The sequence below is a fragment of the Colobus angolensis genome, unplaced genomic scaffold (genome assembly GCF_000951035.1).
Source record: "Colobus angolensis palliatus isolate OR3802 unplaced genomic scaffold, Cang.pa_1.0 Scaffold142, whole genome shotgun sequence".
Classification (NCBI taxonomy): domain Eukaryota; kingdom Metazoa; phylum Chordata; class Mammalia; order Primates; family Cercopithecidae; genus Colobus; species Colobus angolensis.
The window spans coordinates 604,969-616,027 of NW_012114511.1; the positions used below are offsets into that span (position 1 = coordinate 604,969).

Here is an 11,059-nt window from a genome sequence, read left to right on the forward strand (position 1 = left end):
AGGTAAGATCATCAAGGGTTGCTGAAGCCACTGGGTGAAATACTGTGGTACGGGATGTGCAGAACTCCAACAGATACCACCTTAACTGAATAAGCAAGCAGAACATCTCCAGTGACGGGACAAACCAAGTCAGGTGCCTCCCAACGTGATGCACAGAGAAGGATGCAGCATCTCTGATGCCATTCTCCTAAGAAAATGCTCATCCTGAATCTAATCCTAAAACCAACCCAGATTGGAGGACATGCTGCCAAACAACTAGCCTGGACTCTTCAAAAGTATCAATGTCATGAAAGATTTTTTAAAAGCTGGCGAACTGTTCAAAATTAAATAAGACTAACAAACTGGCAGTCAAATGCAATATATGATTCTGAAATCGATCCTGGATCAGGAAAGAAAACCAAACAAAATTATAAAGTACATTATTGGGACAACTGAGGAAATTTCAAAATGGACTACATAACAGCCAAAAATAAATACAGAAATATCCACATATATGCTTGCATGCACACACACAGTGAGGGGAGATAAGGCAGACGAGGCAAGACGTTAACAACTAGATCTAGGTGAAAATGTTTCTTGTACTCTTCTTGTAACTTTTCTGTAGGTTTGAGCTGTTTCAAAATAAAAGAAACAAAAGTGGTCTTTTGAGAACTATGAGAACTTCTGTATCAATGCCAGGTGGTGTCTGGGTTGACTGAGGTACACTCACCTGTCAGGTATTCCAGGACGGCGGCCATGTACACGGGCGCCCCCACTCCAATCCTGTACTTGGGGTGGCCTTTCTTGATGTACCGCAGCATCCGCCCCACAGGAAAGATGACTCCTGCTTTGGCAGACCGGGAAGTCTTGGTGGACTTCTTCTTCCCACCGCGGCTCGACATGGCGGTGGCCCTGGAGGCGGATCAGTGAGCACACTGTGAAGGCAAGAGGCACACCAGTCAGGGTGGCTGGGGACAGCACATGTCCCCTTTCCAGATACACTCTGGTCCCCTGGAAGGCACTGGGCCTGCATGCAGATGCCACTGTCTGTAGCTGCGGAGCCCTCTGAGTCCAGGTGATGCACTCTGCTGGAGCAGTTTGATCCCTGAAAAGAAAGGCTTGGCTTTGCACAATATATACCATGACATCGATTTTATTGGCCACTTCCATTTAAATGTTACACTGACAATGACTGCTCTTAAGTGCCTTATCATTATGCCACATGATGAAAAGGAAAATGGGATTTCTTGGCCACATTCTATACACTTGTTTAACAATTGCATTTTCATACACTTGAGACTGGGGCCGATAAATTTACTGAAGGCTTCATAAAAGAAAAAAAAGCTATGACACCTTTCCCTAAAAAGATGATGTAAAGGCAGATACCTAGATTCTCTGATGAAAGCAGTGTCTCTATCTTATGATTCTTTATCTGCGAGAGGCAAGAACAGCTTACAGGAGTCAGTACAGTGTACAGCCAGGTTGCGGTAAGAGGCCCTCTTAGCACTTCCAGTCCACCGGATGGGCCAATCTTTACAGAAGAGAGAGTGGTGTTTTTCCTTCCTTGTTTCCAATCCCCATTCAGTCACCCAGTCCAAAGGAAAAGCCTCCTCTACACCTCTTGTGGGGCTCTTTCTCTCCACCTCCAGTGATGGGATCCTGGTCATCACTATTTTAATCAAGTGGTCACAAACATCTCCTGAGAAGGTCTCCCTACCAGAGCCCCCTCTCCTCTAATCCACTCCCCCCCATGGGTGGGGCAATCTAGGTACACACATATCTGAACATGCCCTGGCCCTGGCCTGAAAGCTTTCTGTGGCTGCGACAATTCTCAAGATAGAACCATGACTCTTGGCCTGCCATATAATGCCCTAGAAATCTAGGCCTGGCACATCTGCCCAGCTTTGCCTTGGGCCACTTGTGGTCTAAACTAGGACACAGGGAGCCACACAGGTTTCCCCCCAAATACCCTTCCACTTCTTTTCTCCCTGCCTGGGCAGTGGCTGTTCCCTTTGGCTGGGACCTCCATTGTCTCTCACTTGCCTCTGCCTTCTGCCAGCCCACAAATGTTGGGATCTGGCTGTTTCATCCTCAGGGCCCCATGTGCTGCACGTCACAGCATTGACGTACATGTGCCCATTCTCCCATCAGACTGCAGGCAGGTGGAGGGGTGCCCCTAACTGTATTCCTACTGCAGTACTACCCAAGGTCTTGAATGTTTACTCAGAGCATCCTGTTCATTTATGCATTCACTTCAGGGACTATGCTAGGCAGATGTGGTCCCTGTGGAACTGGTGAGGGAAAAGTCAATAAATAACCCCCTGGTCATTTAAAAGATTAATGTGATGTATGCTTCAAAGGGAGAGTGCAGGGTGCTAGGAGAGTGGATATGAGGGGCCTTGGCCTGTTCTGGGGCCCCCTAAAGTCTTCCCTATGAACATGTTTGCTCACTGAACCAATTGGGCAGGTCTCCCATGTGCTGATAAACTGAGGTCAGGCTCCACGGTGTTTGGGGCCTTCCAGCACCAGCAGTCAATGCAGTGACCACTGGAGGCCACAGGGACAGGAGTTCCTGTTACTCTGATGCTCAACCTATACTAGGGACATTGTGAGGACATGCCATGGTCCACACTTAACACCTCTCTGACCCCAGGTGCATCTCAAATCATCTGCCTAACAGAGATGGCTGTGAGGGCAGCAGACAGAATTCTGAGCACTCTGGGGCTACTGTGTAGACAGGCCCGAGAGAGGTAAGATGGCAGAGGCCCCGGCTCTGGAGTGATGTTAGAAGAGTAAAGGCCTCTGACATGAGCACCCTGTCAAGGGGTACCCAGTTTTAACTGCTCACTGAGGGCTAGAGAGACCCAGAAGGGTCTGGGTTTTTCTGAAACAATTAGTTGGATCCCCTCCTTGCTGCGATGAACTCCATTTTAAAACATTCCCTGCAAAAAGGTGCCTGTGCTCACTCTGAACAGGAAACGGTATGTGTATATGTATGTGTGCCTGTGTTTTCAGGCAAGACTGTCACTGGGTTTCCTAGCAGTCTTTTGCTTTACTACAAATGTGTTTCACAGACCAACAACCCGATGCCTTTGGACTAAGAGCTTTTAAATCGGAATGTCTCCCCTCTTTCAGGAGAGGAGGCCTGTGGTCAGTGATGATTAACAGCAGCTCAGCCCTTTTCCTACCAGAGCACAGACTTCAGCTTTGTTTCTCAGCTGACCTGCTGGGCAAGTCTGGGGCTGTCTATGTGGGAACTGGACAGTGCTATCCTCCAGAGAGGAGCCGTTAGCACTCAGAGACCTGGCAGGTCCTAGACACACTGACTCCTTAAAAGTGGTGCTCTTTGTCTTTCTCTCCTCTGACTCTAGCGGAGTCTTGACATCAACATGCCAGTGTCTCTCAGGTCTCTATACCAGTGCAACACCTGGCTGCTGAGCCTCAGAGCTCTGTTCTGACTGCTGATGGCAAGGGCCTACTTACAAATCCCATGGGTGCCTTGAACTCCTCTGGGTCTCTCAGCCTCATCAGTGTCATTGTCATGCACCACGCTAGCCAAACAGCAGTCAACCTGGCCCCGACTTCTCGGCCCACCCCACAGCACCCAAGCATTAGCCAAGCTCTGCTGAACCGCCTGTAGAACGTCTCAGGCCTCTTCTCATCACCCTCCCTGCGCTGGTTCAGCCTCTTTACTTCTCACCTATTCTCATTGCACCAGTCTTAATCTATGGACACCAGAAGCAGCTCTGCCTACTCTGATGATTCCCCATCAGTCTGAGCTTCTGAGCTAGCCACAAACAGCATCCTTCAGCTACTTTTGGTGGCACTGCTTCCTGTCACCCCTGCCCTGGTTCACATGGCCACCCCTGACTTCTTGAGCCTGTCACACTGTGTTAAGGATGTCTCTGAACATGCAGTTCTCCTGCCTGGAATGCCCTTTGTCCTCTTGTCAACTTGCTGAACCGACACTCACAGCCTCCCTCTGCCATGGAGGCTTTGTGGACATGACCACAGCCTGGAATTGCTCACTGTTTCATGTTCCCATAATATATATATATATCCCAGCACATGCCTCTCCAACTTGACTGAACTGCAAGCCACTCGATGTGAGGCACTGTAGTCAACTCATCCCAAGAAAGGTCTGAAATATCACAGCTCCTCCAGTGCCACCCTGCTGGCAGAAGAACATCTTCACTTCTCATTCTGAATCAGGCTCCTGTCCAATAAAGCAGCCTCAAGTCTGTCTCCCCACCAACGGGGTTGTCTTGCAGAGATTCTGTACTTTACCCCTCCCCATATTCTTTCTGCACTTCTAACTATAGTTCCCCAAGCTGCAGCCACAGCTATGAAAGAATTCTGACTAAGCCATGAAGCCTTATGACATCCAGCAACGTGTGGTGGTTTCAAAACACCCTTTTGAAAATCAACTCACAGTTGTGCAGTCTCCAGGTAAACCCACGAATGTGCCAGGTCCATCCTGCTCTTTAGAGGTTTATGCAGGTGTGGGCAGCTCGTCAGGCACCCATGACGGGGAGAGTGACTGTGAGGCCAATGGCAATTGAGCATTATGATTAATAACTAGAAGTCCAAAGCCAGACTGACCTGATTATAACCATGGCTCTGCCACTTACTGGCTGTGCATTTTTGAGCAAGTGATTTAACCCCTCTGAACCTATTTTCTTATCTTTCAAGTGGAGATGATGCTAGTAAGGGCCTCAAACGGTTGGTGGCAGAAGTGAATCAAAGCATCCATGTAAGGGCCTGATACTCACTCACTGGGCAAGTTCTCAGTAGTTAACAAAAACAACAATGTGTATAAGATGAAAAAAGGCCATCTTCTTGCAGAACAGATCTTGGACATTTGCACTGAAGATATTGCTAGCTTCTGTAACAGTAAGTCTCTACAACTTATTTCTCACTCCTGAAAAATCCAAAATGGGTTTTCATGATTGGCTGGTGTTTCTTCTCCACCCTAGTGATTCATGGATCCAGATGCCTCCCATCTTGTGACTCTTATATCTTCAATGCGTGATTCCCAGGGTTGCCATGGACAGAAAAAGACCATGGATCATAACTTATGAGGGTTTTAAGGGGCCAGGCCTGAGAGTGGGGCACATCACTTCTGACTATGATCCATCAACTAGAACTTAGTCACGTGCCCACAACTAATTGCAAGAGAGGTTGGGAAATGTACTCTGGCTATTTACTCAGAAGAAAGGAGGAAACAGCCAGTCTCTGTCACATGACAAACCAATCTGAATGCTGACCCTAACCCCAGAATGAATTACCAGCCAAAACCTACTGGGCCCTGTTTGACCCATGTTCTGCATCCAGCCTTGTTTGAGAAACAGACAGCCCTACATCATAGACAAAGCAGCTTCCTAAGGACTCAGCATCTCTGCAGGGCAGTGAAGCTGGTCACGGTAGAAGAGTTATACTATCCGGTCAAACTGACAAAGATGTGTTCTTCGGTCCTTCAGTAAACCAGGAGCCTTCACTCATGGCTCTGCATGCTTTGAAGACAATGATAGGTCCTCAGGCAACTGTGTCTGTTCATCATGGCATGTTAGCTTGATTGCCCTTCTGGCTGTTATCGGCCTAGAAAATGAAGGTTCTGTGATTGATCCTGAAGGGATCTCTGTGGTCTTTATCTCTGCAACTCCTCCAATTATATATCAATCACAATAAACATTAACCTTGTTTATAAAACCTCAAAGCTTACCCAAAGACAAACTTTTGTAGAGGAGCTGTACGGAGAGATGAGTCAGGCTAGAGTGAGAAGCAAGAGAGTCTGACCGCAGGCCCCTCAGCAATCGAGATGCGACTGGAGCAACACAGTCTGTTCTTTTAGCACAGGACTAATTAGAAGGCTGGCTATGTAGACCACATGAATAAGGTGGACATGAGAACAAGCTGTGCACTACTAGGAGGGGCAGTAGGGGAAAGGAACCAAAGTGCCATGGAGGCCCTGCCACACCCTCCTATCCTTCCCCAGCAGGCATCCTAACAGGCTGCTCCCTGTACTGCAGACCACCTCCACTCCCCCTGGCACCTTCAGCACACCCAGGACGCTCAGTCTGGACTCTCCACCCCTCTGTCTGGAGTAATCCTGCCTAGCAGTCCCAATGCCTTCTCTGGCAATGATCCATCAACATGCTCCCTCTTCTGCATTCCTGCCAGGGCCATGCCTTCTGTCAGTCACAGTCTAGTTTGGGGAAGTTGCATGTCCAGACTCCAACCTTGTGCACAGGCCCTGTTGACCTCCAACACATCTCTCTACTTGCAACAACCAGAGATCCACCAGGATAAATCTCTCCCTCCCAGTTCCCTCAATGGATGTGTCAGCTGCAGACCCAGGGCCCAGCTAAAAGTGCCTTGCAATCTCCCTCAGCCTGCCCCTATTCTTTAATATACTCAATTATTTTTCTTAGTCTTATGTACAGTACTCTGCAAATGCAGTTTCCAACCCTTCCTTCCATCATGATTGCCAGTCACTCTAGATCCCACTTACACATAAATTCTGAAACCAGCTATCCCATTCTTAGCACTCAGCACATGGTGTCATCATTGCCTGTTTACCTGTCTGTCTTGATGAAATGAACCAATTTGCTCTATTCACCACTGTATCTCCAAGCACCCACCACCCTGCCTGGCACCTGGTAAACACTCGAATGCTGGCTACGAGGTAGCTGATTAGTTGGCACTGACAGTGGATGGGGAGAAAGGAGAGGGCAGCATTTCCAAAGGCCACAGGACAGGGAGTTATGGCCAGTGGGACACCAATCAGAGACATTCTCTTGGACCATTCATGTACATACACCTGGCAAAATCCCCATAGGAGCCCAGACACTCAAAATTCAGGGAGCTTGTAGAGCTACCTTGCGGATTCTCAGGAAAGGAACACTCCAACTGCCCTGATAGCTGGGCATAAGCCACACAGACGCCTTATGACTCTGTGACAGTACTATGGTTCCAGTGACCTCTCCTCCTCCTTCTGGCTCAGTACCATAGACTGCAGGAAAATACCTTCCTCACATCTGTAAGAGATTGACTTTTGTTTTTTTTTTTTTTGAGACGGAGTCTCGCTCTATTGCCCAGGCTGGAGTGCAGTGGCCGGATCTCAGCTCACTGCAAGCTCTGCCTCCCGGGTTTACGCCATTCTCCTGCCTCAGCCTCCCGAGTAGCTGGGACTACAGGCGCCCACCACCTCGCCCGGCTAGATTTTTGTATTTTTTAGTAGAGAGGGGGTTTCACCGTGTTAGCCAGGATGGTCTCGATCTCCTGACCTCGTGATCCGCCCGTCTCGGCCTCCCAAAGTGCTGGGATTACAGGCTTGAGCCACCGCGCCCGGCCGAGATTGACTTCTGTTAAAGCTACAGCACAGAAACCCCTTAAACAATCAGGGCACTCATGAAGCCACTGGAACAGTCAATCATGAAGTCTTTTATTATCTAAGCAATGAATACATGCCTATTGATCCCGTGTAATATTGATTAGAACTGCTGGGGAGTTGCTAGTCAAAGAGCCCTATCTCCAACCCCTGAGGATAGAGGAGTCTGAGCTATCAGTACTCAAATAACTGCTGATGAGGAAGAACCGTCCCATCCATTCTGGCAGCTGGATAAATGCCCACATATCCACATGCATTTGTCACCTTCCCATCAACTCCAATCACAAAGGCAAACCTGAGACACTTAATTCTGAAGGACAGGACACTAATCCTGTTTACGGCATTCTCTTCCCTCTTCTATCACACCAAATGATTAACAGTGTCACCCGCTGTCATGTCCCCAGAGGCATGTGGATATACTAGACAACCATTGCTCACAGAGCTGGGGTTCACAAGCTGCACTCTGATTGGCTTGGATCAGAGACCTGTTCTTGTATGCCAGCCAATCAAGAAAAATATCTCTCTCCATTCATAAAACACCGTATCAAAAAGTGAGTCAGATGATTAAAGAACCTACAGTCCACTCTCAGTGAACTACGGGATTGCAAACAGAAGAGACAGATCAACCGAGATGGTAAATAAATCGTAAACCATGCATTTTGTTCCAGCAGATGTGTCTTACTTCTGTTATGTTTTCAGTGGCAGGAAGAAACAAAACACAAACACAAGTGTCATTCACCACAAGCAAGAAACAGTTTTGGGGAAGCTAGTTGGGGGTTGAAATTTCACCACTGCAACACCATTCTGTGATCTGCTTCCCCAGATGCATTGAAGGAACTGTGCAGCTTGTTATATTTTAACAGTAAGTTACCACCTGCCTGCTTTACAAAAAAACTTTCCTACATACTCCTCTCTCTTGTAAAGGTTGTGCCAAACCCTAAGATAACCAGTCTAATGGAAGGCCATTTAGAGAAAAGTTAAAGTGTGGGCTTCAGAGAACAGGACTCTGATGAGGCTTAGTATGTAGAATCCACTCATTATTTGTTGAGTAGACGTGTTTCCAATAAGAATAAAAAGAACACCTGATCCTGTCTCTCTCCTGCTCAGAACCCTTCAGGTGCTTTTCGGATAAAGTGTGGGTCTGAGCAGAATCCTTTGTGATTTGTCCTGTTTGTCCCTCCCTGAAGCCTCACCTGCCTCCACACCAGGACTCAGCCATCCCAAGCCTCTGGCAGTTCCCCACATAACCTCTGTTCTTTTCTTCTATGATGCACATATGTGGTTCCCCAGGCCTCAAACACCTGTCCCCATCTGCCCTCCTTTGCCCAGCCAACTTGACCTTTCCATGCCAGATAAGGGCTCACTCCTGGCTAGGTTACTATCCCTGCCAGGGGCTACTTGGGGCCTTCTGCACTGACTTTACAACAGCTACTTGCCTGCCTTCTCCCAATGTCAGCTCCCCCAGGGTAGGGGCTAGGCATTTCTTAATCATGGCTGTGTTCCCCAGTGCCTGAACAGGAGCTGATTCTCAGGAAATCTTTATGGAAAGACTCTGAGACACTGACCTGACAGGTTTGGTCCAAGCAAACAAGCTATACAACTCTTTGGAATGAAGAGTTGACTCACTCAGGCTCACTTGTAAGTGCTGAGGCAGGGCCTAACATACCTCTAAACCTACAGAATGTGGGAAGGACCCACAGACCGATCTGGGCCCCACTCACTCCTGCCCCTTCCCAGCCCATGTTCTAGGAGTGGGGCTCTGAAAAGCCTGTCACAAATCCTTGGGGACACTCGAATAGGAACCAGAGGCTGTTGCAATTCTGATGAACACCACATATAGAGTCTTGTTGGGTTCTTCAGCTTGAAGTTTTCAGTTTATGCTTTTATTTAAATAAATCTCTTTTAGGTGACTTGGGGCCACACTAGCTCTGAAGACAGGTCCCAGAACACATGCACTCTGAGCTTCTCAATGGGGAAGGAATGCGAGACGCTCCTCAAGTTCTCCTCTCTCAGGGACCAGAAGAAACAGCAGATGGAGATGTGCCACTCCCTGACACTGGCCTATTTGGTAAAAACTAAATCAGTGGCATGGTTGTATATTAGAATGTCACATGTGAAGTTCCAGACAATTCTCAAAGTTTAATAAAACGTTAGTTAAATTGTGCCTCCTTCTAAAGGCCTGCCTCAAACAATTTTCATTGACACAACCCTCTTAAGGCCTTATCTAGGGATCAGCACTGACAGTGGTAACAGATCAAAACCAAAGAACAGACTGGAAAGATTTATTTCTCCTTGTAAAACTAGAAGGGGGAAGAATTTGAAGTCTTTCAAGAGTTTTGTTGCTGTGTTTAAGAAAAAATAAGTTTAAAAACATACTCATCCTCATCGGAGAGTCTCTTGTGCAAGACTGAGATGCTGCTGCCCAACTCTAGTTAAATGTGTACAAGGGGTATTAATTTCAGTTGCAGGCGTGAGGTGTCCATTTCAGAGTTAACACCTCTGACAGCAGGCTAGTAGCCTAAAGGTGGCCTGCAGTAGGTGAATTCCACCTAATTTACAACTCGGAGTCTCCCATTCAAACCTAAGACTGTTAAAAAATGCCGACTCCCCGGAGCAGGGAGCTTTGGAACAAAGCACTCCCCTCACCCCCCACTTTAACGGTAAAACCTCAAACCACAAAGGTGGAAGAAAAGAGGGAAGCTAGCAGGAGTGCCCCCCTCTAATTGTCTATTCTTATGTGCTGTTTACTGGGTCATTAAAATCTTACAAGGCCTTTATAGTCACTGTAATTGTTGAATTCAAGGTTTGTACCTGTTGTTTGTACAGAAGTCTCTCACTTTGAAACTCAGAAACATTTCCCCTAACATCTTGTCTAAAAGAACCTTTCAAACAATGTACTGACCAGCTGCTTGAGTGATCTGTGGCCCCTGCAGGAATGGGGGTGGGGAGCGCCATGTCGCACACCTGTTGTCAGGTGACACTGCCAGCAGCATCCTGCGCACTCACCTCCCCACTCCACCCCACCCCCAGCGAGGCTCTTTCCCGCTGGCCTTCTCCACCCGGGGAAGCCCACAGCCTTCCGGAGTTACCTTTAAAAAAAAAAAAAAAAAGAAAGCAAACCCTTCCTACCACAAAGCAAACAAAAGGTTGATACCAAGACAATCGGGAGCAGCGGGGGTTCCCGTGGCCCCTCTCCAGCCCACCCTTGGACCACTCCCCGACCCGGTTCCCAGCTCCAGCCCGGCTTCAGTTCCGCGAGTAGCCCCCGCCCTCCCCTCCCTGCAGATAGCGAGCCAGACGCCTACACCTCGGTCCCCGGGGGCTCGGGCCCGACTTATTGTGCCGGGGCCGGCAACTCGCGGGCCGGTGGGGGCCTCACCAAGTACAACTCCGCTCACAGCAGCTCCCGGGCGCCCAGGCCCAGGCTGCCCAGCCAGCGCCGCGGGGCCTCCTGCAGCCTTAGGCCTGGCCAGTGAGCCCGCCCCAGGAAGGGTCACCAGGGGAGGCGCCAGCACTGCCTTTTTCCCACAAAAGCGCACAGGAGCGGGCAGGGGATGCATTTCGAAGAGAAGTTGGTTTCCGGGTTTGTTTTTTGAACAAAACCAAAGGGAATCCCGCGCGGCCCGACAGGGCCTGGGAGGGCGTCGTGCACGCGCGAGGACCCGGCGTGGGCCACACCGAACCCGGCGG

General features: G+C 48.8%; 1 protein-coding gene across 7 annotated transcripts in view; it reads right to left on the reverse strand.

Moving 5' to 3' along the window:
* Nucleotides 1-11,059, reverse strand: part of LOC105506940 (core histone macro-H2A.1) — a 66,773-nt gene that overhangs the window by 54,732 nt on the left and 982 nt on the right. For 4 of the 7 annotated variants that reach the window (XM_011935248.1, XM_011935245.1, XM_011935247.1 and 1 more), the window contains exon 1: nt 710-1,084. In XM_011935248.1, the coding sequence (XP_011790638.1) occupies nt 710-881 (172 nt within the window). In that variant the 5' untranslated portion in view covers nt 882-1,084. Of the gene's footprint in view, nt 1-709; nt 1,085-11,059 lie in introns of those variants that run through there. The other 3 variants (XM_011935242.1, XM_011935246.1, XM_011935244.1) reach the window with 1 other exon arrangement.